Source organism: Podarcis raffonei, chromosome 8, assembly GCF_027172205.1.
Source record: "Podarcis raffonei isolate rPodRaf1 chromosome 8, rPodRaf1.pri, whole genome shotgun sequence".
Taxonomy (NCBI): Eukaryota; Metazoa; Chordata; class Lepidosauria; order Squamata; family Lacertidae; genus Podarcis; species Podarcis raffonei.
In genome coordinates, this window is record NC_070609.1 from 24233018 (window position 1) to 24260728 (window position 27711).

The 27711-nt window shown below is 43.1% G+C and overlaps 1 protein-coding gene across 3 annotated transcripts; it reads left to right on the forward strand.

Annotated features, from left to right (window-relative positions):
* Positions 1-4066: 4066 nt before the first annotated feature.
* Positions 4067-26383, forward strand: YTHDF2 (YTH N6-methyladenosine RNA binding protein F2). 3 transcript variants are annotated; one of them, XM_053398584.1, is made up of 7 exons: positions 4067-4311; positions 4695-4719; positions 6308-6387; positions 7720-7848; positions 13088-14674; positions 22742-22774; positions 25499-26383. In XM_053398584.1, exons 1-7 carry the CDS (start codon positions 4285-4287, stop codon positions 25520-25522), a joined length of 1905 nt encoding a protein of 634 aa, XP_053254559.1. In that variant the 5' UTR covers positions 4067-4284; the 3' UTR covers positions 25523-26383. The 3 variants fall into 3 exon arrangements, with proteins under 3 accessions (XP_053254559.1, XP_053254562.1, XP_053254560.1); XM_053398587.1 differs by lacking the exon at positions 7720-7848 and having other exon boundaries at positions 4068-4311; XM_053398585.1 differs by lacking the exon at positions 22742-22774 and having other exon boundaries at positions 4070-4311.
* Positions 26384-27711: the final 1328 nt, after the last annotated feature.

A 27711-nucleotide genomic window follows, 5' to 3' on the forward strand; every position in this document is an offset into this window, starting at 1 on the left:
GAGGCTGTGTTGAGTGATGGCATTTTGTACAAGGCAAGCTTGTGTTTATTGCTGAGCAAGGATTGGGAGGTTGGGTGGAGACTGCTGTGAAAGGCAATTCTGGGGCCCCCAAAGTTGCCACCATTAGATTGTAGACAACCACAGTCAGATTGTTATCTCTAGCGATTCTGGTTTGAGAACCTTCAAATCTTTAAATGCATTTATTATCATTGTTTATTTATTTATTTCCTTCCTGGGGTAATGTACACTAACAGTCAATATTCTGTGGCTGGAGAGCATGATGGTGAGGTTGGCTATAATTAATTTGATTTCTTATCCTGACCTTCACCACAAGGTCTCAGGGAGGGATGCCACAGTTTAAAACTGAGTAGCAAAAGCAGTTTAGGACAAATTACAGTCACAGGAATAGGGTGGGCCATGGAAAAAATATCTTGGGTATGAAGGCCAGGGTAAAAAGAGATGTGTCTTCAGCATACAATGGGGAACTATGTAATGAAGGTACCAGGCACACCTCTGTGGGGAGGGAATTTCACAACCTAGGAGTTGCTACAGAAAATGTCCACTTCCCAGCATCTTCCTGAACCTCTGAGGATGGTGGAACTTGTGCCAGTTTAAACACCTGAGAAGGTCTGCAGGGATGGGGACGGTCTTTCAGATATTTGGGGCCTAAGTCCTAGAGTACAGGGGCTCCCAGTCTGTGGTCCACAGAGCTCATTCAGGTGGTCTGTGGCACGTCCCCATTAAATACTCATATTGATTTTTAATTGCATTTTTATTGCTTCTTTTATTTCTCATACTGTATTGTATTTTATTGTGGCTGCAATATGAATTCTGTGGAATTCAAACTGTAAACTCAGTAAGATACATACAATATAAGAACTAAAAAAGCAATAAAAGTACAATTAAAAACTATACATCATCTAGCCCAGCTCATTACAACTGCTACAACATGCAGAAAAATCATTAAGTGGTCTGCCAAGACCCTTAGCAATTTCTAAGTGGTCCATGGCGGGAGGAGTTTGGGAGCCACTGGTTTCAGGCTTTAAACACTAATGGGAGCACCTTGAATTGGGCCGGAAATGAATTGGCAACCAATGCAGCTGTTTTAAAACAGGGCCTATAAAACATGAATTATTCCTCACTGGACTTCTTTTGTTTGTTTGTATGGAGTGGTTTGTCTGTGTTATGAGAAAAAAACTGCTCCTTTTCCCTTATGGGGTACCCAAGAGCCCATATAGAGTCCTTTTGTAGGTTCTCTTATCGGTACGAGAAAACATATACCAACCAGAAAATGTTGAGAAGCAAAGCAGCTGATCTTTATAATAATAATAATAATTTATTATTTATACCCCGCCCATCTGGCTGGGCGTCCCCAGCCACTCTGGGCGGCTTCCATAGAAACCAAAAATACAGTAAAATATCACACGTTAAAAACTTCCCTGAACAGGGCTGCCTTAAGATGTCTTCTGAATGTCAGGTAGTTGTTTATCGCTTTGACATCTGCTGGAAGGGCGTTCAACAGGGTGGGCGCCACTACCGAGAAGGCCCTCTGCCTGGTTCCCTGTAGCTTTGCTTCTTGCAATGAGGGAACCGCCAGAAGGCCCTCGGCGCTGGACCTCAGCGTCCGGGCAGAACGATGGGGGTGGAGACGCTCCTTCAGGTATACTGGACCGAGGCCGTTTAGGGCTTTAAAGGTCAGCACCAACACTTTGAATTGTGCTCGGAAACGTACTGGGAGCCAATGTAGGTCTTTCAAGACCGGTGTTATATGGTCTCGGCGGCTGCCCCCAGTCACCAGTCTAGCTGCCGCATTCTGGATTAGTTGTAGTTTCCGAGTCACCTTCAAAGGTAGCCCCACATAGAGTGCATTGCAGTAGTCCAAGCGGGAGATAACCAGAGCATGCACCACTCTGGCGAGACAGTCCGCAGGCAGATAGGGTCTCAGCCTAAATACCAGATGGAGCTGGTAAACAGCTGCCCTGGACACAGATTTGACCTGTGCCTCCATGGACAGCTGTGAGTCCAAAATGACTCCCAGGCTGCGCACCTGATTGCGCACCTTCAGGGGCACAGTTACCCCATTCAGGACCAGGGAATCCTCCACACCTGCCCGCCTCCTGTCCCCCCAAAACAGTACTTCTGTCTTGTCAGGATTCAACCTCAATCTGTTAGCCGCCATCCATCCTCCAACCGCCTCCAGACACTCACACAGGACCTTCACCGCCCTCACTGGTTCTGATTTAAAAGAGAGGTAGAGCTGGGTATCATCCGCATACTGATGAACACCCAGCCCAAACCTCCTGATGATCTCTCCCAGCGGCTGCATGTAGATGTTGAAAAGCATGGGGGAGAGGACAGAACCCTGAGGCACCCCACAAGTGAGAGCCCAGGGGTCTGAACACTCATCCCCCCCCACCACTTTCTGAACACGGCCCAGGAGGAAGGAGCTGTTGCAACAGGGTGCTCCCCCCCCACAGGAGGGGGGAGGGACCCCAAGCCATGCGCACAAACCCTTATATAGACATTTTAAATTGCCCACCCTGGAGTCCAAGACCACCCCCAGAAACATCATACATACATCACAGAAGGGGTGTAGCCCAAGACCACCCCCTTAATACATCAGAGAAGGGGCGGAAATCTGGGTGTGTTGTTTCTTCCTGTCTGCCAGGTTACCTGATTGGATTACTTGGGCATCCTGACCACTCTTGTTGTGATAACTTCTTGTTGTTTAGTCATTTAGTCGTGTCCAACTCTTCGTGACCCCATGGACCAGAGCACGCCAGGCACTTCTGTCTTCCACTGCCTCCCGCAGTTATGATAACTACTCAGTTCCTAAATCCAGGTCACAGGTCACAGGCTCACACCCTATTCATATCTTAAATGAGCCCTTAAGACAGGATTTGTGAAAGAGACAATGAGGAGATTTCCCATTTCCTTCAACCTTGCAGAGAAATATTTGAGGTCATTTTGGGAGAGAAAATGGTTTCAGGACTTTTCTTTGGGTTTGAAATGTGGTTTACATATTTGTATGTGTTTGCTTGGTACATTTATGAACATCTATTTTGTATTTATAAGACCTTAAAATTCTTATAACATTCAGACAGCACTTTATTCTGTTTCCTCAAAGTTTCCTTACCTGATAATTTCCAAGGTTTATGTGGTATGTCACAAGATGTAAAAGTCACTTCTGGAAAACTAACAGAAGCTTAGTGTTCATATCCATGTTAATTTGCTTCAGGAAAAGAAAAATCTGTTTGCAACACCCATTGACCTGTAAAATCACAGGAGTTTGCATTGTAATTTCCTGTGAGGGAATTTGGGGCAGCATCCCAATTTTTTCATTTATTATTTCTGCTGCAGTCTTCACTATTCTCCTGAGCAGGGAATGGACTAGATGAGCCTTGGGGCATCCTTTCCAACTTTACAATTCCATGACTCCGGAGAAAAGCCTAGGCTCCAGTTGCAAACTGCTGTGCACGATGCCACCTGCATCTGCTAGGGCCTTAAGCTATATACATGGGCAAAGCCAGGATTTTTGGTTGAGGGGGCAGAACTGACTTGATTGGTCAGTTAGTTAAGTATTTCTATTATTTACTGCCTTCCCCGGGTACGCCCATGGCTGTGCGTGTGTGTGCGCGTTTTATTAATATTAATATATTATTAATATAATAAAAAAGCAGCCAAGGTTGTTAAAGGTATAGGCCCCCTTTCAATAAATTAACAGCCTCCCCCGTCTTCCTTGGCTGCATTTTTATACATATTATAAAACTTACAGCACCTTTCCGGAAGGGGGCGCTAGTGACAACTCTCCCTCCTCCTCCTCCTCCATCGCCCCACCCCTTTCCCAGAGCGGTTCAACACATTTACCCATCATGCTTTTCTCTGCCCCCGCATCTTCCCCTCTCCCACCCCCCAGCACGGTCTCTCACTGCGCACTCCCTTTACCGCGTGACACCCAACCCTCGCCGAGTGCGCGCATGCGTGCGCGCGCGGGGGCGGACCATAGAGAGTGGGGGTTGTTGTGGTAGAGGGACGGGGGCTAGAGCGTCGAGGCGAGAAGCGGGCGGAGCCGCGGGCGGGGCGAGCCAGTCAGAGTCCGCCAGGAAGCCGAGAGCGAGCCGCGCGGTGTGTCTCCTCCTCCTCCTCGCTCCCCGGACAAAGCCGCCGCGGTCTCCGCCACCACTACCGCCCCCGCCCCTTCGCTTCCCCCCCGGGCCCCCCCTCGCCTCACCGGCGCAGCTCACCTCGGAACGAGGCCGCCGCCAGACGCCGCCGCACGGAGCCATGTCGGCCAGCAGCCTCTTGGAGCAGGTAACCGGGGTGGGGGGTGAAACTGGCTGGCGGCGGCGGGGAGCTGGAGGTGCCGCGCTGGGAAAGGCCCCGGCTTCGGGCCTACCGGGCGGCTGTGGTGGGGGGAGCATAAACGGGCAGCGAGGAGGCCCCGCGCGCCCTCCCTCCTCTTCTCGCGTCGCTCCCGTTTCAAACGAACCCCCGCCGTCAAGCAGGGCCCGGCCTTCCTCCCGCCGAAGCCTCCCCGAGGCAGGCGGAGAGGCCTAGGTCTTGCTCTCCGGCTCTTCCCTTCCTTCGCGTCTCCGTCGGACTCGAGGTTCGGGTTCCTCCTCTTTTTGCCTCAACACCTTATGTTTCCTTTTCTTTCTCTTTTTCTCCTCGCCGCTGCGCCGCCGCCGCTGCAGAGACCTAAGGGCCAAGGCACCAAAGGTGAGTTGAGGGACCAGCCGCCGTGGCGGGACCGGGAGAGATCCATGAGGGGTGGCCGGGGAGGTGGTGTTTTCCTTTTTTGGGGTGGGTGGAGGAAAGGTAGCGCGTTTTCCGTTCATGGAGGATAAGGGAGGGACGCCTCCCGTCCCATTTTTCGATCGGACCTCTTGTTTCCTGAAAGGCATGCAGGTGAGGCGAGTTCCTGCCGTGCCGCCGTCTCTCCAGGAAACCGTAGCGTGGGTTGCCGCATGGGCAGCACACATATGTATCCGTGTGACTTTTGAGAAATAAAATGAAACAGAACGTGGCAGGGAGGAATGAAGCGTGTTTTCCCGTAAGCAATGATGCCCCCTTGGGGGAAAAAACTGGAGGAAGTCATCATTGCCTTACGGTTTAAAACTTCGTTCTAGTTATGTGTGTGTGTGTGTGGTGTAAGGGAATCCCAAATTAGTTGATTGAGATGAGAGTGACGAGTTATCCCTGGTTAAGAGGGAAAGTGTGACGTATTTAATGGGCTCTTTAATTCGGCAGAGCAAGGAGCTGGGTGCTTGGAAATTAACGTTTTGAGCTAATTGCAGAAGTGAGTCATAGTTAAGAGGGTGCAGTGCACATTAAAAGGTGGCAGTAGCCAGTTTATGTTAGTGGACTGAGGGGGTATTGCATGTTCCCATTTTCTCTAGGCTTCACCCACCCTCAAAGCAAAACCAAAAAACAACAACACACAGACACAGCAAGTTTTAATAAAAAGATAATGTATGACTTACTGCTGGGGTAGTAATTGTGGTGCCATCCGGATGTTGTTTGACCCTAATTCTCCAGCATGCATGGGCAGTGGTCAGGTATGATGGGAGTTGTAGTCTAGCAACACCTGGAAACTGCCCCATTGGTTATCCTTGGATTGCAATATGAAGATAACAGCTCAGAAAAGGGCCCTTTGACAGCTTTTTCAGGAGGAGATCCTGTAAGCAAAATTGGTGGCAGTGAATAACTGGAGATTGGTGGTTTGCCTGAATATTCAGGCTACAGGAGAAGGAATGGACTCATTAAGTTTCTACAGCTCTTTTAAGGTGAACATAAAGGAGAGAAGCTTTAAAAGGCCGTATAAATGAGAATAGTTTGTAATGTTAAAAAAGTTAAGGGGATCATTTCATGGGTTCCAGTTGCAGAACAAAATTCTGCCAAAGCCTGTACCTGTGTTTTTCCCTCCCTCACTTTGAAATGCTTGTCCATGTGAGATGGGCTGCTCAAAGGGGAAAGTTCCTATTAATGAAGTTGCTCCTTCACTAAGTTTAAATGTAAAGCTAAAAGATGCTTTTTGTGGCTCATGTAGCTATAAACAGTGTAAAGAGAGTTCAGTTGTGTCTTTGATAATGGCAGCATATACAGGGAGTAATTTGCCCTTTAGTTCCCCAACCTTTACAGTGGAAGGGGACAGAATTGAAACGGAAAATTGACATCTTTCATTTTCTATGTGCAGGAATAGGGATCATGTGGCAAGACTTTCTAGGACACAGGGTGTGGCTTTTAGACAAGATAGAATAAACTATATTGGTATTGAATAATGCTTGTTATACATTTTTGTTTTTAGTGCAAAATGGATCGGTGCATCAGAAAGATGGATTAAATGATGATGATATTGAACCTTATTTGAGTCCTCAGGCCAGACCGGTGAGTGATAGAAAACGTACCTATTTGTTTAATGGGTGGGGCGCATTATTAGTAATTGTTTCCTTTTCTGCTATCTAGCTTTCAGGATGCCTTTTGGGCTTGACATTGTACAGTTAACTAACGGCTGACTGAACTGGCAATGCTATATAGATACTCATTTGTAACTTATATGGAAATATGCAGTGCACTGTGCTGGAAGCATGTGGTAACAACTGAGTGTTAGCTGCACCATGCTTATAAATGTTGCAAACCTAGCATTAAATAAATAATCCCCCCCAACCCCTCACCCAGTTCTCCTTAACATGGGTCCCGGTGCAAACTTATTTCAGCTTCCTAAAGGAAGTGTAGACTACATATAAACTTCTGTCTCTGTTTTTATCTGTATAAATCATTTAAGCCTCTTTCGTGGACCAAGACCACAATCCTCAGCACACTTACTTCCTAAATTCTATGCTTGAAATTCTGCAATTAGCTAAACTATAAAAGTGCCATTGATTTCACTAGGACTTGCTTTGAAGTAAATGTGCTTAGAATTGTAGAATAAATCAGAGTACAGGATGACTTAGTTCTAGGAGATTTCATTTAGAACACTTATCTTTTTTATCTTCACCAGCAGTTTATTTGTGTGTGAAAGGAGGGGTGCTTGTACTTTAGTTAGATTCAGTCTTCTGATTTAGATGAGAGCTAAACCTTAATATCAGTTTCATTTTGACTACTTAAAGACAGCCGTTATTCTCCCTACTTCTGGAAGGTGTTTAGGTTCACCCTGTGGCTGGGATCTGCTGGGAGAGAATTCCATCGTTGTCCAATAATACATTGCCGCATGCCATAGTGTATTCTAGTGCACATTTAGCATGATCATGTAGGCACATCTAGTCAGTCTTTGAGTTTGTGACAGGATTAAAGTAGCCTCAAGGTGTTCAGTGCATCCTGGATACATGAGTATCTTGAATTGTTCCCAGAAGACCATTGCCTCTTGAATCATGTTTTAATGTGTTCCCAATCACTGATGTGTCAAGACTAGCTGTAGGCAGGTAAAAACATTGCAGTAGCATTCAAGAAACATTGCAAAAGCATTCAAAGTTGCAAAGGCACAACAGGTGACTTTCAATTCTGAATTGATAAGAATGGGCAGTTGCCTTTTCTGCTGATAACTTTGTGAAAAGTGTTCATGCCACGGAAGCTACAGCTGTATGAACAGATATAAGAACATTCCATGCATGTAAACCTGAGGAACCCAGGGCAGACCATCCCCCATACATGCTGGATGTTCCTATTTTCCTGCAATCAAAGGTCTGCTACTCATCATTACCTCACTTTTATTGGCTTCAGCTCCAGTTGGCTTGTCTGCATCCCGTTCCCCACTTACCCTGGATATCAAGTAAACTGACTACAGGACCTTGGTCGGATGAAAAGAAAAGAGCTGGGTGTTACCAGCGTACTTATGACTCCTCATGCCAGGTCTTCACTTGATCTTGCTTAGTGGCCTTATGTTATATATACATGTTAAATAGTAGAGGGTGGAATCCTGTGATGCCTGGAAGTTTACAGGGAGCTGGGTGGTTCATAGTGCTTCAGGAATTCCCTGCCAGGAATGAATGGAAATTTTTGAGTAATTGTGTAAATATCTTACAGGCCTTGTAGTAGTGATAGCAAAACCATGTGATCTGTTCTTCCAGAGCACAGTATGTTGCAATTACTTATTTGTGCCATGGTGAAAAATAATTAGATTTGGGGGCTCAAAAACAGTTTTCCTACTGGACATGATTGAACATTAGAGTGGCAGTCCCAGAAAACAGTCATCTGGATGCATCTAAAGTGATAGGAAAATGGATCTATTTGCAGCCTGTGACAACTGGCTGGAGTTATCCAGGGTGCTTTCAAGCAGAGCAGAGTCCTGGGCAGTCTTAAATCTCATTTGATTTTGTTTAACGCTGATCCCCTCTACCCTGATCATTGCCCAGTGTTTTGTTAATAAAAAAAATGTGCACATGGGTGCTACTTGCGCCTGGGTTCCTATCATCACACCCCTCACAGCTGGTAGACGATGCCAACAAAAAGTTAATCAAAATGAGAGGAAGCCCCTAGATGCCAACTTTTAAACTCCAAATTAAAGCATTGCTTTATTTGTGAAGTAGATGTCAACCTAATATTGGTAGGCTTGAGATAGCTATGCCTTTGGATGTAGGGAACCTTAGTTTTACCACTTCGTTAACTGGGCCTTGGTTGTTACATTATAATCCTTAGTCTTCGCCTTGGAAAGTTTGCATTGCTAGATATGGAATGTCATCTTTGTACTCCAGCTCTTCAATTTCTTAAGTAGTAGGTCTTCTGTAAACAAGAGAGATTTTGTTAAGTAGTGGGTGATTATTGTAGTCAGTTTTGCATTTGGGGCAGTTCAATGACAGTTCACTATCACGATCAGGGGTAGGCAACCTAAGGTCCGTGGGCCGGATGCGGCTCAATCGCCTTCTCAATCTGGCCCACAGACGGTGCAGGAGTCAGCATGTTTTTACATGAGTAGAATGTGTCCTTTTATTTAAAATGCATCTCTGGGTTATTTGGTGGGCCTGCCTGGTGTTTCTACATGAGTAGAATGTGTGCTTTTATTTAAAATGCATCTCTGGGGCATAGGAATTCGGCTGAGAAAGGTTGCTGACCCCTGATCAAGATCAATGAGGGGTTTTTATGTGCCTACCCCCCGCCCCCGGTTCTGCAATAAATTTGGGTGTGGGTGAACTGGACCAGTGTCAGTGTTTTGTGAAGTGGAGCACATCCAGCATACAGTGAGCCCAGTGCTATCAGTTTACATCCTTAATCTTTAGGTGGTGGTGGAACATATTCTTGATTAACTTCAATTAAGATTTAAAAATTCATGGTTTTTGTGTGCAGCAGTATGCTCAGTTATGCCATTAATGCCTGTTTATTTGCTGGCATTAAAAGGAAGAGTTCTGGCAGGCTTGAGAGATATGTTTACACTGTTAAAGCAGTTGGTCCTTGGGGGAGCTGTTTGGTTCTTGGAGTACATCTCAAATGCATAGCCTCAAAAGAGCTTACAGAAGTAACATTTTGCAATGATTATTTAATGTGATGCCATGCTGGCAACTGATATTTCAATTTAATGACAGAGACTTGCAGGTCACAAGTTCATTCTTTGAAAGGCTTAGGGCTGCACCCAAAGTTAGTGCTAATCAAAATTGACCCATTGAAGTTAATGTGTATAACTAACTTATGTCCACAAATTTCAATGGGTCTTCTCTGAGTTGAACTTAGTTGGATACAACCCTTAGTTTCAAATTTTCACTCTCTTAGCATGTCAGATTCTTCCTTTTCTCACTCTTTGATCAGTTCAGTTATCTGAAAGAAACCACAGTTGGTTTTCCTGCTTCTACGGTGACTGTGTTATGTCCTATTTGAAACTGGCTGGTAGGGAAGCCCAAACTGGACATGGGAATCACCATGAGTGCTCTCAAAAGAAGCAGACATGCTTGTTGTCTGCCGCCCCTCCCCGCCTCACTTCTTGATGATATTTCTAAAAAACTAACAATGTGGAGTGATAGGACATAATCAGTTGCTACTCCTGCCATACATCACACCTGTGATACAAGGTTTTGTAGTGGGTAAACTGAACATTATCATGCCATAGGTATTGAGTTGTGTCCAGCTGAACTTTACTAAGAGCAGGCCCACCAAATTTAACAAACTGAACTTCATCATGGTTATTATTTTCAATGGGTCCAGTCTGAGTAGTACTAGCATTGGATACAAGCCATTATCCTTAAGCATTAGGGAGTTGTGGGTTTGTGACAGCTATAATTTGCCTTTAATGTTATGTTTGGGTCTAAGTCAACACTTAAATGCAATGTAGGTTCCTGAAGCAGAGAGAGGTTGAATTTGCCAACTTTTCATTCTTTTAGTAGCAGCAGTTATGGTACAGATATTATGGCATTGGCCATTGATGAGCATACATCACAGAATTATTGAGAATGAATGAGAAATTTCTTGCTTACAGTACAGGTGTGGGCAACCTGTGGCCCTCCAGATTCTATTGGACTCCTGTCAGCCCCAGCCAGCATGATTGGGAAGCTGTTGTAGCTGAACAAAATCTGGAGGGTCATAGGTTTCCTACCAGTTTCCTACCTTTGCAACCTAATCCTATGCCAGTCTAAAGGTTAGTGCTGTGAGCGCAAGATTGCACTTCAGTGATATACAATGCAGCTGCACAAGGCGGAGATGCCACTTACTTTTTGAACTGCTCATAACATAATACTATTTCTAGAAACCATAAGGTTGTATGTGCAGAACTGCATATGTTCTTCCGCTGTGCACATGGTGCTAAAGAGGCAGTCGGGTATTAATAATTTTAGCAGCTGTGGTCTCCTTGCTTGGCATAAATCAGGCAGTTCTTTCCACCACCTGCAAAGTTTCTTCTCACACATTCAGAAGTGTATGATCCCCTCGCCCTCCATCACAGCTTGTATTCTATTTGAAGCCAATAAATATAAGTTGCAGCATTCATGGCACATCCTCTGTAAGGTGTCTGTGTTTTTCGTGGATAGGGGGATGAATTACAGGTACTACTTTACTGTTGACAAGGGAGGCATCCTTGCTGCAGCCTCTGGAAACTGTTCATTGGCTTATGAAGCATAGCCATAGCCCTTTCCCCAATGTATCTGAATGTTTTTACTTACATTAGTTGAATCTATCCTATGCTTCCTGCAGGGAGCTTCTCCTTGGTCTCCAAAAGCCCTTTGGGCAACTCACCAGTTGCTGCAGAGTGTTGGGCTGGCTCCCAGGTGTAGAGTGACACTGTAAGGTGTTCCCTTGAGCTGGGTGTCCTGTGCCCAGTCTTATAATCTGCTCAGACTACACAGCAAAATACATGAAGAGGGTCTTGGTTTAAATGGCTTTGAAATCTGAGACTTGTCAAATACAAAACTACTCATTCTTGTAGGTCCAGAGACAAAGATTTTATCCTTTCATAGCTTGTTGCTGTTCTCACCTTATGTGGGTCTGCTGAACAAGTAACATGGGCTGAGAGATGTTTAAATGAGAACACTTTATCAAGAAGGAATGTTTCTGCTGCTGTGGGGTCGACAACTTATATTGTAGCTGAATGATCAAATAACTTTCACCTATGATCTTGCATTCTAGAACAAGATGAAGCTTTAGGCAAATTAATTAGTATCTCAACCTAGTCTGCCTCACTACTTTGGGCTTCTTGATGGAAGATCAAGAGACATACAAAAATTCATGGGTGCTGTCCAACAGCTGTGCACATCTTATTATGGCTTGTAGAGGGGGAACTCTAAATGTGCCCACTAACTGGAGTGTGGGCTTTGTCTACATTTCTTTAAATCTTATACTTACTGGTAGATCATAGAAAATGCATTATCCTTTCTTATTGGTAGAGTGGGGTGCAATGTAAGGTTAATTCTTAGTTATTGGCAGAGACTCTGGGTATAAACCCCAGAAACAACTTAACAACTTCAAATAATATACACATAATTAAAAACTATTCTGAACTTTATTTGGATTTTTAAATTTGAAATTGTAGTGAATTTTCAACCCACATTCAAGTGGAAAGAACTCTTTATCAGTGATAAAATATACTGATCTTGATAATGTCTTGGGCTAAAGTCATTAATGTGCTAGTGCTTTGTGAAGCACCAACCAGATACTTTCAAATGTTTGAGCCACTTTGGATCCTAATGTTTTCTGAGCCCAAATGCATGTAAGTTTAAACTGCACCAAATTATTTAGAAAGAAAAAAAGAGTTGCAAGAACTGAGCACTCCCTTCACTTTTTCATTTTTGTTTGAAGTATTTACTTATATCAGTTTTGTTAAATATATAAATTTTGATTGTAATAAAACCTCCAAGTGCCTTTGTAAGGAAGTATTAAGTTTTATCAGCCTGGTAACCACGTAATAGTCATAATTTGAAACCTGTTAATTGCTTACTGTTCTTAACTGGTATCAATATGCCAACAACCTTTGATTGTATCAGTGGTGCCTGTTGCACTCATCAATTTACTTAGCCTTAATTGTGATTACTTTTAGTACAGTGGTCTGAGAAGAGTATCAATTGAGTGCTTTAAGTGGGTAGTATGACCAGCTGGTCTTAGTGTATATCCTGCTAACCCACAATATAGGTAAGAAGTGCAAACACCACATGTGCTAGACAAGTGGGAACATTTTGGAATATCTTTGTGGTTTAAGGTAAAATGCAGAATGATCCAATTTTCACTGATACTTTAAAACCAATACAGTGGTACCTCGGGTTACATACGTTTCAGGTTACAGACTCTGCTAACCCAGAAATAGTACCTCGGGTTAAGAACTTTGCTTCAGGATGAGAACAGAAATCGTGCTCTGGCAGCACGGCAGCAGCGGGAGGCCCCTTTAGCTAAAGTGGTGCTTCAGGTTAAGAACAGTTTCAGGTTAAGAATGGACCTTCAGAACGAATTAAGCACTTAACCCGAGGTACCACTGCAGCTTATTTTTAATTTTATTATTTCATTTGTCAGTGCTTTGTACAATAAAAAGTCTCAAAGCAACTTGACGAAAGTGTTCAGTGTTAGCCACAGGTTTCAGTAAATAGGCTTGCCTTGTGGGAAAAAGGTCTGTGGAAAGCATATATTGTTTCATGCTGCAATGTGCTATTCATTTAACTGTTCAGTTCTTGCTTTTCTCTTCCAGAACAACGCGTACACTGCAATGTCTGATTCCTATATGCCGAATTACTACAGTCCATCCATTGGATTCTCCTACTCTTTGGGTGAAGCTGCTTGGTCTACAGGGGGTGATCCACCAATGCCCTACTTAACATCTTATGGACAGATAAGCAATGGAGAACCTCACTTTCTCCCAGATGCCATGTTTGGACAGCCAGGGGCCCTTGGCAGCACACCATTTCTTGGACAGCATGGCTTTAACTTTTTTCCAAGTGGAATTGACTTCTCAGCTTGGGGCAATAACAGTTCTCAGGGGCAATCAACTCAAAGTTCTGGATATAGTAGCAACTATGCTTATGCACCAAGCTCATTGGGGGGAGCCATGATTGATGGACAGTCTGCTTTTGCTAATGAGACCCTGAATAAGGCACCTGGCATGAATACCATTGACCAAGGGATGGCAGCTTTGAAGCTAGGCAGCACTGATGTAGCAAGCAACGTCCCAAAAGTTGTTGGCTCTGCTGTTGGCAGTGGGTCTATTGCCAGCAATATTGTAGCTTCCAATAGCTTGCCTCCAGCTACCATTGCTCCTCCAAAGCCAGCATCCTGGGCTGATATTGCCAGCAAACCTGCAAAACAGCAACCCAAGTTGAAGACCAAGAATGGCATTGCAGGGACAAGTCTTCCACCACCTCCCATAAAACATAACATGGATATTGGAACTTGGGATAACAAAGGGCCAGTGACAAAAAATGCTTCCCAGGCTTTAGTTCAGAATATTGGTCAGCCACCAACCCAAATATCTCCCCAACCGATGGGTCAGCAAATGAGTAACAGCCCTCCAGCTGTGCAGCCTTCTGCTGGACAACAGCCACAACCCCTGCCACCTCCACCACCCCAACCAACTCAGCTGCCAGTGCAGCAACAGGCAGCTCAGCCTGCCCGCTGGGTTGCACCTCGTAACCGTGGCAATGGGTTTGGCCAGAATGGAGTGGATGGTAGTGCAGTTGGACAGTCTCAGACCACTTCTGGTTCTGCCCCTTCAGAGCCACACCCAGTCTTGGAGAAGTTGAGGTCCATCAACAACTATAACCCTAAGGATTTTGACTGGAACCCGAAACATGGTCGGGTTTTCATTATCAAGAGTTACTCTGAGGATGATATCCACCGTTCCATTAAATATAACATCTGGTGCAGTACAGAGCATGGTAATAAGAGACTGGATGCTGCTTACCGCTCCATGAATGGAAAAGGTCCTGTTTACTTACTTTTCAGTGTCAATGGCAGTGGTCATTTCTGCGGAGTTGCAGAAATGAAATCTGCTGTGGACTACAACACATGCGCAGGCGTGTGGTCCCAGGACAAATGGAAGGGACGCTTTGATGTCCGGTGGATTTTTGTGAAGGACGTTCCCAACAGCCAACTGCGGCACATTCGCCTAGAGAACAATGAGAATAAACCAGTGACCAACTCCAGGGACACTCAGGAGGTTCCTCTGGAAAAGGCTAAGCAGGTGCTGAAAATCATTGCTACTTACAAGCACACCACTTCCATCTTTGATGACTTCTCACACTATGAGAAACGCCAGGAGGAGGAGGAAAATGTGAAAAAGGTAACTTGCCAAACTGCCAGGATTTGGTAGGGAGTAGAAACAAAGGGGAGGAATTAGGTGTGATTATATGAGATAAAGTTGGCCATGGCCGCCTCCTTATAAGTGAGTTTGAAGGGGGTGTCATTGCTCTGTAAACATTTATTGAGAAGCTTGTGTAGCACAAAAATACATTATATTGGAATACTGTTAGCAAACTTCAAATAGGCCTCTTTCCACTGACACAGTGAAAGGGATAGATGAGGGTTCTTGCAGTCTTATTCATGCGTGACTTTAACGAAGATCAAATTGTTGAGCTTCAGTGAAAAGTATGACTGCATTTTTGTTTTTGGCCAAAACGTTTAATATGATTTCCCCATTTTGTACTTGCAGTTTGTTTGTATTCCTATACCTATGGTCTTTTGACTAGAGCAATAAAATTAACTTGACATCTCTAAAAGATATGCTGAGGAAAGTGTTCCTTCTTGGTGAGAAGATGCTAATAAATGGGAAGTGGAAACATAGGGCAGGATCCAAACGCCTCCTTTGGGCATGTCCAAGGCATTGATAACATCTGGTGGAATACTTGACTTCTGAATAGGAGGCCCTTATTTCATATCAAACTGCTTATGAAACTTCACTGTTTCAAAAAAGCCATGTCATATGACATGAGGATTGTCTTTTGAGGAACACAAGTCCATACCTCCGTTGGGCATCGGAAGCCAGTTGCATTAGTTTTCTTATGTAGGTCTTTGAAAGATACTTTATATACATCAGGAATGGGGAATCTCTGGCCCTCCAGATGTTGTTGGACTCCAGCTCTCATAATCTTTGTCTATTGGCTGAGCCAGCTGGGGCTGATGGGTAGTCCAACAACATTTGGAGGGCTGCAGGTGCCCAATTCCTGGCACAGAGTAAGGATGAAATCCAATGCTGCTTGCAACCCTGGGTTGGAGGACTGAAGGGGAAATAAAAGATTTTCCTCCCTATCTCCTTTGCTGGATCAGAAACACGTGGGATGACAGCATTAACACTAAAACAAATCCTGTGACATCTCAAAGACTAACACATTTATTATGGCCTAAACTCTTCACAAGATAGACTCCCTTCGACAGATGCATGTATGGACTAGAATAATTCCAAATGTATGCCACTGTAAACCAGCATAAGTGTTTGCTTCCCCTTTTGGTATACATAAGTGCAGGTTTTCTGGCACTGATGATGAAGAAATGGTTGTAACCTACCCTAGGACCTCATGGTGAAGGGCAGGTGAATGAGTAATAATAGGGCACACGCTCTTTAAAAAATTTGCATGGTAAAGGTTAATGTGCACAACCACCTATGGGTCTCAGGTTACTTCGCGAACCTTGAAGGGTGTTGTTTTTTTAAAGACTGAAATATGACCTCCATCATTTTTACAACAGTGGCTTATGAGGCACCTATGTTGTAAAAATGCAATGAGCAAGGAAACAAAACTAAGTGGGCAAAATAGACCTTGGAGGTGCTTATGTTTATGGTTTGTAGAACTTCAAAGAAGGTGCAGGAAGGAAGAATGGCAGAGTAGTACAAATATATTAATTCTTTCAAGTCCAGTGGGTACTTGATGGTTTCAGGCACTCCTTTTTAAAATTGTAGTACTTTTGTTAAAATTCAGCTTATGTATTAACAGCAATGCAGACAATGTTAAAAGCTGATACGCTGCTGGAAAAGCATGCTTTTAAGTTAAAAGCTCCATGAGTTGCCTTTTGTTCCTCCTTGGAGTTAGATCAGTGGGCCCTCAAATGGACAAGTAAAAACAGTATTATTGTGTCCCTAGTATTGTCTAAGCAAAGTGATTTTTTAAGTCTGTACATTTGTTTTATATAAGACTGCCACAGTCTGAAAAGTACATTAAAAGTGGTTTGGTTTGTAATAGTTCAGTGTTTAGCATATCAGTTTTGGATGTGTCCTCCATGTTATGAGAATCTGACCCTAGCCATGAATAGGCAGAAACTCTTTAAGTGGGAGCTGACTTTTACTTTTAATGGAATGTAGTAATGGTTTTAAGCAGAAGTGGTGCATGTCATCCTCTTTAGCCTGTTCTGTTTTCTGGAAAAGAACTTCCACAGCTAAGTTGCCAAGGCACCTGTAAAGTGGCATAAGGCTTATTGGTCCACTGTCATTTGTAACAGGTCATTTTTCAAAGAGCTTGTTGTCTTGACAGTTGGCAGGAAGATGGTAAGAGATTCTCCATTCCTGCTCTTTGAAAGATCAACACTTCAATTTGCCTGATGTGTAACTTTTTAAAGCTACAGTTAATTTATTGGTTGGGGACCCACCTAATACTGTAACTCCTCCAGTGCTACTTTGACATGGTAGTATTGGGAAAACTTGTATTTTCAAGGGGCTTTAGATTTATAACAATATTCTGTGAAACTGTAGCACCCTAAAAGCAGTCAGAATGTAGGGATACAGTCAAACCTCTGTTCCCAAACTCCTCCGTTGTTGAATGTTTTTGCTCCCAAACGCTGAAAACCCATAAGTAAGCCTTCCGGTTTTCGAAGTTTTTCGGAAGCTGAACGTCCAACACTGCTTCCGCTTGAGTGCAAGAAGCTCTTGCAGCCAATCAGAAGCCGTGCCTCAGTTGTTGAACGTTTCAGAAGCTGAATGGGCTTACGGAACGGATTATGTTCGACAACCGAGTTTTGACTGTACAGTCTTAAACCCAGGCAAGAGCAGCTGTTTTTTGTATTCTCATGAACCACTTGATGTTCCAAGCAGTGTTTGGGGGGCAGAGGTATATTTTGCTACACAACCAATTTCTTTATGAGTGATCAGGTTCTATAATAAAGCACCACCTGGCAGCAAGTGCTAAACATTTTTATGAGTTCCTTGCAGTCTTGCATATCTGAGACATCATATGTAAAACCAATAGAAAGCTGTAATGAGTGGAACATCTATTAAAAAATAGTCATAGTGAGAGAAGCTCTTAATGTTTTACCACATCCTTATGAAAATGTTCTCAGGATGGATAAAATTGGATCATGGGAACCTGGGAAGCTGCAAGTTAGGACATTTGTCTACTCCGCCTGCAACTCTCCAGAGTCTCAGGCAGATGGTCTTCCCTATAACCTACAACATGATCCATTAACTGGAGATGCCAGACATTGAGCCTAGGACCTGCTGCATGCAAAGCATTTTCTGTACTACTGAACCGTGGTCACATGCAATATCAGGATCATCGGCTGCCAGTTGGCCATCTCTGCCTAACATGACCTACTTGGAAGTAAATCTCAGTGAAATTGGTTTTTAATGTGCCACAGTACTCCATTGTTGATAGAAAATATTTGTTCATCTTGTTTAGAGCTCTGGACTATGTAAGCAAAGTACACACTGTACATATTGTTTAGAGCTTTAAGAATTTGCCTAAAGATTTGCATTCTGCAATGGGATTTTTTGTTTTTGGCTGTCCAGAGAGGCACCTGAATAATGTTAATCAGACCAGCCAAACTCAACAGTAAAGAGCCAAATTGAGTTAGGTGTTATAATACTAGGGTTTCAAAATGTGAGTATGTGATCTTTGGTGAAATCTATTCAAATGAATGTTTCTTTAAATTGAATGAGTCATTCTAGGTGGCAATTCTTGGGTCCAATTTTGGACAATTTGCAGCAACTCTTTTTGATTCAGAACAATTTGATAGCCCATTTCAGCATTGCATATAATCATAATTTGTCCAAAGATGATGATGTTAGTACACTAATTGGTATGTGCTATGTTGGCCTCTCATCTAGTACCCTTTAGTACTTCACAGAACCCCAAAATGATTCTGAGCTCTCAAAAAGCCTGAGATTCATTAAGCATGGATTTGCTAATTTGAGGGAATAGTCCAAGCCTCGCAGCAAGTATTGAGTTCTCTCTGCATATCTTAGAGCAATGTTTCTCAAACTTGGGTCTTCATCTGTTTTTGGACTACAACTCCCATCAGGAAGTTGTGGTCAGGGATGATGGGCGTTGTAGTCCAGCAATACCTGGAGACCCAAGTTAGAGAAACACTGTGAGGGTGAGAAGCCCAGAGGAGTGGGCATAATCACTTGGAGAATCGCACACCTCTGATAGCCTCAGCAGCTATTTAGGTGAGAATTTCTTCCTTAAAGAGTTATTTGAAGAATACTCCTTTCAAGAGGCCTATCTCCCATTCATACTTAAGGAAGAAAGCCTTCACTGTTCTATGCTTATTGATAGTTATAATCAATAAAATAGCAGGATAAGTTAAAAAAAAAAAAAAAAAAGCCCCAACCCCACAAAAATGAGTGCTCAGAACTTGATGCTGGATGTCAAACCATGAAGAATTCTGAAATTATTATTCAAGCAAGTATAGAAAAACTGTAAATTCCTTGGTCTGGTGACCGCTAAGTGAGGAACTATGGACTGTGGAGACCATGTTTCACATAAGGGAGCTCCATTCCTCCAAAAATATCAGATATGTAAATCACTGAATAGGCACATTCTATAAATACTATACCTGAGCACTTGGAACTTGGTTGTTGAGCGTTCAGTGACTTACACATTTGCTTTGCTCTGATTCAGAGTGTTCAGATTTGCTCCCTTTTCCTTTTGTGCTGCTCCCAAAGCTAGTGTGTTTAGAAGAGATGATTGATTGTAACAAAAGTGGAGTCAGAGGGGAGCTTGTGGCTTAAAGACACTCCTATACCTCTGTCATTTGAACACTGTTCTTAGTCTTCATGCCAGTTGCTCTGGCCTTTATTTGGGACTAGATTTAAGGGGCTTGAACTTTGCCCTTGAGTCAGAGCCATAGCCAAGCTAGACTTGCTGTTCCTTCTTGCAGCAGGATGGTTTGAACAGTAAGCAGGCAAAGTATATTTCAGAATCCTGTGATGAAGGCTGGTTTACAGCATTAGGGTTCAGAAAGTTCTTCACTACTTTTCCTGATTTTGCCACTACTTAAATTTCACTTGGGGTAATATCACTAGCAAGTGCCTCAATCTCCTTACCGGATCCCCTTAGAATATTCTCTGTTTTTTGTGTGTACCTAATTCTACAGGTTTGGGTTTGAAAGTAAATTTTGGTAAGTTGCTAACACAGGGCTAGTTCCAAACGGAGACATGATGCAAGATATGAATGGACCATCTTTCAACTTTTTTTAAAAGTAAAAAGCAGCTTTGGATCATGTAATTGGGAGACCAAGGGCAGTGAGAAGGAATGCCTTCATATGGGGGAAAGGCCATAGCTCACTGATAGAGCATCAACAGGTTCAGCATTTTCAGTTAGGTCTGGAAATGTCTTCTGGCTGAAACCCTGGAGAGCTACTGCATGTCAGGGTAGATAGACAATGCTGAAATAGATGGGCCAGTGGTTTGTCTCAGTATCAGGCAATTTCCTATCTTCCTGTGAAAATCGTTTTTAAAACATTTCTTTAAAAATGAGTGAAGATACCGTATTTTTCAGTCTATGAGACGCCCCCATGTATAAGACCCCCCTATTTTTAGCGACTCAATTTAAAGAAAATGAGGGGAGATGCCCCAAAGTTGTTGAGGTTCTCTCCCCCCCCCATGCAGCTGCAAGCTTCTCCCCCAACGTTTCCTGTGTGCAGCGGCATCAGGGGAAGTTGTGTTCCTGCCAGCCGGTGGGCAGGTGTGCCGCTTCTCTCCCCCCCCCCCATGCAGCTGCGGGCAGGAAACACTCCCTAGATTGTTTCCCGCGCGCAGCCGTATCGGGGAAGTTGCGCTCCCACCAACCAGCTGGCTGGCGGCGCGCAGCTTCTCTCCCCCCCATGCAGTTGCGGGCAGGAAACACTACCTGGATCGTTTCCTGCTCACTGTGGCATCGTTGGAAGTTGCGCTCCCGCCAACCAGCTGGCTGGCAGGTGCACTGCTTCTCCCCCCCCCATGCCACTATCTGTGTATTGGATGACCCCAGTTTTTTGACATGGTTTTTGAGTCAAAAAACCTTGTCTAATACACGGAAAAACACGGTAAGTGAAATATGAGCATGATGAACAAGGGTGCAGAATTTCACAGATGAAAATAACTTAAGAGAGCCAGCATGAGGCAGTGGTTAGAGTAGGCTGCTGGGGAGACCCGCCTTGAAACTCACCGGATGGCCTTGGGGCAGTTGCTTTCTCCTAGCCCAGCTTTTCCTTCCACTGTCTGGTGCCCTCCAGATGTTGCACTCCATTTTCCAGAGCCTCTGAACATTTGCCCATGCTGGCTGGGGCTGGTAGGAGCTGGATAATTTTGGCTTACACAGAAGGTTATTTGTGAGGATAAAATGGAGTAACCTATATCCATGTTCATTGGGTAGGATACAAATGCAGACAATGCCATTTACCTATTTTGTAAGAGCCCTGCAGCTCTGTTGGCACAGTGGAACTTCTTCCTCTCCTGTTCCTTCCAGTCCCCTGTTCACCCTCAAAATCAGTGCTGGAGATTTTGGGGACCTTCCAGAGCAGGTTTTGGGGCACATGTGTGAAGGAGAGAAAAGGAAAATGCTATTTCACCAGTGGAACTCCATTGGCGCAGCATTGATGCAACCTTCAGTTTCTTATAGGTCTTTCTCCTTCCCTCCCCCCCTTTAACTCAGTGCCCAAACCATAGCCAGTATTTGTACAATACGTAATTAAAATAGTTTGTGAGGCACTATTCATTCTAACTTCTGATAGGACTTCAAAGTGTATTAATGCTACCAATTCTTAAAAGCATCTCTAAGTAGCACCTCATGTCTGTCACATTTTTGCTTCCTGAAATAAAGTTGCAAAAAGTTTCCTTACTCTGTTGTTTCTGAAAGGTTGTTTTGAAGGTATCTTACTAGGATTTGTTAAGAAGCATCACTGCCATTTTAGTTAGGAGTTTGGTGTAATGTACTCAGTCAGGGTTGGAAGCCTCATGCCCGGGGACTGAATGTGGCCCTCCAGGCTTCTCTGGTTGGCCCTTGATGCTTTCTCTTTGGCTACTCCCCTCTTCAACCTGCCCCCCCAACTTGTGCTGCTTCATGCCTTCCTTGAGTGTCTTTGGCTGGAATGTGTTGTTGAACTTTGCTAATGTCTCTTTCTTGCCTGGACAGTGGATGTAGAGATGAGCATGTGGGATAAACACGTGGCCATATAAAAACCTCTGGCTTTTCCTTGGCAAGAATGTAGCCTACTACACAAGCAGAGAAGTCACATCCACTGTCCTGCCTTCTTTTGCCTCTAGTTCCTTCCTTGTGCCATATATGCAGCCCCTGAAAAGATCTATGAAAGAATGTGGCTGTCAGATTTTTCCCATCCCCATTCTACATTATGATAACTGCCATGTCATTGGCTCACAATGCGTACAAAGCTTGTGTACAAAGCTGTACTTGCAAAAGTGGAAAGCACTTCTTTTGAAGGCAAATCAAAGCTGCTTGTGAGGGTTTGTCCCATCAAACACGTTAGCATATGTCATGGGTTGGTGAAGTTGACGAAATCTTGAGGGCTGTCTTGAAAAGCACTTCTGCTTAGATGCTTGAGCAAACGTGTTTTGGACACAAGCCATTGGCTATTAAGCAATGTGCAAACCATGCTTTGGCTGATGGGGCTGTGTCCCAAGTTCCCGTGTTCTCTATTCCTCTTGCACACTCAGATTTCCTGATTCAGAGTGAAGGAGGGCACGTCTGCTTTGTGCAACCATAGTATAGTTCTAGTTCTTGTTTGGAGGCAAAACAGAGGTTGCACAAATCAGTTTGTTCAGTTTTGGATATGCTGACACACCGTGGTTTGCCAGAAGTGGGGAGTGAATTGGAACATAGGAGAGGAGAAACATGCAATGTGAAAGCATGATTCCAGTGACCTAAGCATAGTTGAATTTTTACATAGAACAAGCTGAAGAGTGTAGCTATTGGGACAAGATTGCTGATGAGAATTTTACATACATTTACATACAACATCTTAGTTGGGCCCCTAGTCCATTGCCTTGTTTGCATTGATAGTGTACATATGTTCTTCTTCCAGAAGAGAGAACTTTCATATGCATAAGGCATCAGGTTTGGGAATATGACAGATGATTTGCCCCTAGCATTTGTTTTCAAGGCTGTTATCAGTGCAATGAAAGCTAATAGCATTAATTGCTTTCTAGGTGCTGTACAACGATGACTTCATTCAAATTATGGTAAATCTATATAATTTGTATGGTGATAAATCTATCAGAAGCTAAATTCTTATATAGTATTTGAAATGCTGTGTTAGATAGCTAATGCATTATAGAAGTTTCAGATTGGCTTTGGTGTTTATAGTAACTACAGTCAATTTGTACAAACACATGTTTGTAGGAATCAAGCGGTAGAGGGCATCACCTCCAGGACTTAAACTAGATAGGCAGAGCTTGGCCACAGATCTTGAATTCTGGATTACAGCTAGGTTGCAATAATCCAGTGGCTTGTGTTCAGTGCTTGTCCTACTCGAAGTATACCCACTGAAGTTAATGGATATTACTTGCTTAGTTTCATTAATTTAAATGGGTCTCCTCTGAGTGGGACTTACTTGGATACAACCTAGAGTGTTGTTTGTGAGTTTTCTCTTGAAGACTCTGGATACCTTTTTATATAGGACCGATTTTCTGTACCATGTTTTAACACAGTCCCAAACTAGGTTACCATGAATTTAACAATTTAAAAATGTAATGCATAAAATTGCAGAACAATTTTAATAAAGCGGTTTAAACAAAAACACACTTGTCAGTAAAATCCCTAACACCTGGTAGAATAAAACATTTTCACTTGTCTCTGAAACAAAACAAGATTAAGGAAGAATGTTGTTGGGCTCTCAGGCAAGATTGATTAATTAAAATTAGCAAGAAGAAAAACCAGTTTATAGTTAACTTGCAACTAGCTAGAGTATTACACTGTTTTAGTCTTAAAACCAGGCGTTGCATCTTCGCCACACTGTATACCCTCTAAACCAGTCATTTTATGGTGTCCTGGTGTTCTTCAGATATTTTGGACCACAACTCCCATAATCCCTGACCTGCTGGCTGGAGCTGATAAAAGTTGGAGTTCAAAACTTCTGGGAGGCACCAGGTTGGGCAAGGCTGCAGCAGGGTGTTGTGGGATGGAATTAGATCAGGAATGTCTACATGCAGCATGTTCTAAAGGAAACATTCTGGAATAGTCTACCTGATATGATTGCCAAAACAAAAGACAACACTGGATAAATTATCTTACTCAGTTGCAGCTGTGATCCATTGAGGTCAGAAAGGATGTACTTTACCTTATATTTGCTTTTTGCTCTGGAGAAGTAATTTTCTTGCCAATAAGTAAAATTCCAAATTTTATCCCAAGTCAGGTGGTCTTCCCATGTATCCTGTGTCTGCTCTTCTACTTACTCTGTGATAGATAACATCTTGTAGCATTACCTCTTGGGTCATCCTCTTCTGACAGTGTTGAGGGCTGAGTCCTAGATTGTTTTTTCCTGCATTGGATTGTTCCTGTGTTTCATCAATAGCCTTAAGGGAAAGTGGAATTAATAGCCTTTCCCCATAGATTATAGTCCTGCCTTTCACATTCCTGTTTGACAGAGGAGTAAAAGAGACAATTGGGGTTTCCCTATGGTAATCTGGTTGGCCACAAAGGGAATGACATGGCGGATAAGATAGGCTTATAGTTTGACCCAGCAGAGCTTTTCTTTTCTTACAACTTTGCCAAGACCATCTAGAAAGTTAATGAAAAAAATGGGGATTTGAACTGTTGATAGGTAATGGCCTATTGAATAGGCTGGCCTATCAAAAGTCTAGCATAGTTCAGCAAAGTGCCCAGGCAAACTTCTGTGATGGAGTACAAACTTAAAGCATCAGTACAATTTCCATTAAGGAGCTTTGCATTAGTATGTAACTTAAAGCTTGTCTCTGCATTCCTTTAGATTTATATGGGAGCAGAGTCTGCTCTGTTGGCATCCCTGCCTTGGTATCAAACATGTGATAACCAGCTGACATGATGTTCTCAGTAGCCTGAAGGGATCAGTTATGCCTGAATAGTAAAGGGATTACTTTGCACTCTTCCTGAAGTGCTGCTAGTTAGCAGCTTAGCCTTCATCTTTTAAATGGGATGCATGCTGAGTGTCCTGCAATATATAGGTTCAGAGCACATTAACTTTCTGCTTTTAGCGGTTAAATTATAAAATGATCAGGTAAATGGAAGGTGCAGCATGATTACATATAGTTTGTTCACATAAATGGGATGGAATGCAGCTAAATTCTATCCTGACACCTTTTGAGTGGGAGTGTTGTGTTTTCAGTTGCCATCACCTCTGGAGAGCTTTATGCTTTCATAGCTTAGTTTTCAGTTGGTGTGTTGATAGCACACTTTATACCAACTATTGCATTGCCACTTGTTTACTAATGTTTTCACAATGTAAAAGAGGAAGAAGAAACAGAAATTACCACTATCTGGTTCTGGGGTAGCCAACATTGTGCTCTCCAGGTGTTGTGAATGACAACTCCCATCAGTACTAGCCAGCATGATCAACGGTCAGGGATGACTGGAGTTGTGGTCCACAACATCTAGAGGGAGCCACGTGCCTACCCTGATCTAGTTAAGGTCCAAAAATTTGCTGATTGTTAGAAATATTGGGGTCTCTAGGAGGACGCAGACCCAAGTGAATGTTTTTCATGATACAGACTGGCTTGCTTCAAAAGATGTTTTAGGGATTAAAATATGCACAAAGCAGGTGCTGTCTGGTATATTTGGAATATGAGGAGGTAGCTCAGCTCAGCTGAATATCCACAGAATGACTCTCATCCTAAGTCATTAACCTATTCAGCAGTGAAAATAATACTATTAAAAGTTTTACAAAACTGCCGTGCCACTAACCGCCGCCTTTCTGTCTCTCTCTCCTGCAGGAACGTCAAGGCCGTGTCAAGTAAAACACTGAGCCCTTCCACAGAGACTGCAGCAGACATGCTGCAACATGGATATCTTTCAGAAAGGACGAAAAACTACACCAGAGAAAATTAGAACTTGTTTCATTGACTTCATACAAACTCTTATAAACTTACAGTTTTAAAAAAAGTATTGGAATTTCACAAGAGACATAGGACTTAAAAACAAAAACAAAAAAAACCCTTCTAGGTAGAGTAGAGGTGAAAACTGTCCCCTTTCTTTTGGCTTTGGTTGTGATTTCAGAGCATACGCTTTGTTTTTTTGTCTTTTTACTATGTTGATCGGATTTTAAAGTCCGCAAGTGGCATATGCCTTTTTCTCTAATTTTTAAACCTGCCGCTTCCCTGGTTTCCTGGCCTTCTAAACCTCTCTTCCCTCTGGTTTTTTTGACATTTGCACTTGGAACACCGAGTTGTGACTTTCTTTTGGACATCTACCATGGAAAGTGGAATAAATAACATTTTTTTCCATGGACTGGAAGAGGAATTTTATGAAGAATTTGATTTTTTTATGCCTAGAAGATTTGAATGGAATCTGTCGGCAAGGTCGTGTCTGAGGGGTGGTTCATTTTCTCTCAAAGTCAAATACGAAGAGTCCTAAGAAATGTTCTGTTCTTGTGCATTATATGGATTACAGATTAAGTCTGGCTTGATTTGATTTGAAGGCTGAGAACAGTGGTAAAAACTTGTTTGTTTACAGGAACATTAATTTTGGAAGAAAAATATTGTAAACTGTGTAGTGAATGTTTCTTCAGTTTTCTTGTTAAGCCAATGAGGAATGGGCGCTGCCTTTCTTTCACCATTAATCACTTCTCAATAATAAACGTGAGATCCTGTTGAGCATCACTTTTTGGCCCCTTAGTTTTTAGTCCATAGGCCACTGCTTTAGCGCTTGTGCACAGCAATGAGAAGCTTCAATTTGAGGAATAAAAGCGGGTGTGATGAACTTCAGTGAGGCTTTCCAGCCTCTAGTTCATTGGCTAGTTCCGGTCTTTCTCTTTTAAGAATTCACTTCTCAGGGAGTTGCTGCCTGACTATTATCTTAACACCAAAGGTGATGCCTACGCTAAAGCAAGTAGCATTTATGATGTCTCCTTTTACAGGCCAGGTGTTTGTAATTGCAGACCTGCTTTACATCACAGTGGTGGTCTCTTTGATATTGGGGGATGATTCGTTTGGTGGTATGGGGCATTCCTGCCTGCGTAAGTGAACTCTTGTTTTCCGGGGGGGAAAGCTATCCCAAGTTTGAGGCGTTATCTGAATTGCTGAGGTTCATTGTCAGCATATTGCAGCTGGACCAAATTGACAAGTAGAACACTGCTAGGATTTAGTAATACCTGTTTGAGTACGTAAGTTTCAGTAGGGGATGAAGACAAAGGGACTTGATTAGGATTGAGATGATACGACAGAAATAATGGCAAAAGTTCAGGCCAAATACTACCAAGGCTGTAAAATTATGTTGAGAGCTTGTGTTTTGTACTAATGTGACCTCTGTAAGCTTTTTGTCTAGACAAACAACATTTCCTCTTTTCCCATTAGCCCAAACTTCTGTTCCATCAGTCGATTGGCTCAGGTGACATGTCTAAAAGACCCTTCCAATAATATATGCATGACTGTTCATGTAAAATTTTGCAGAAATTTGACCAAGTCAATAGCAATTGAACAGAAATGAACCCACAGGTTATAGACTATTCTGCTCAAAGTGCTATATAAACAGGTCTTAACAATGGGTAATTGAGCTAGAATAAAAGGGGACACTTACCACATGAGACCTTGCAATTGAAGGGCTGCGAGTGGTGGGAGAGAATGTGGCCACCTAGATGTTCAGTTTTCAAAATTAAAGGAACAAAAAAATGCCCTGTCCATTTTCCTTTGATCTTGCACTGCATGTTTTTGGGTGTGCTTCACAAGGATACAGAGGCAAACAAAGCCAGTGTGGTGTAGTGTTTAAGAGTGGTAGTCTCGTAATCTGGGGAACCGAGTTTGCGTCTCCGCTCCTCCACATGCATCTGCTGGGTGACCTTGGGCTAGTCACACTTCTCTGAAGTCTCTCAGCCCCACTCACCTCACAGAGTGTTTGTTGTGGGGGAGGAAGGGAAAGGAGAATGTTAGCCGCTTTGGGACTCCTTAGGGTAGTGATAAAGCAGGATATCAAATCCAAATCCAAACTTCTG

Coding starts and splice junctions, on each gene's coding strand:
- YTHDF2 (XM_053398584.1), top strand. CDS start 4,285: ATGTCGGCCAGCAGCCTCTTGGAGCAG. Junction 4,312..4,694: donor CCAGCAGCCTCTTGGAGCAG/GTAACCGGGGTG, acceptor CCGCCGCTGCAG/AGACCTAAGGGCCAAGGCAC. Junction 4,720..6,307: donor TAAGGGCCAAGGCACCAAAG/GTGAGTTGAGGG, acceptor TTTTGTTTTTAG/TGCAAAATGGATCGGTGCAT.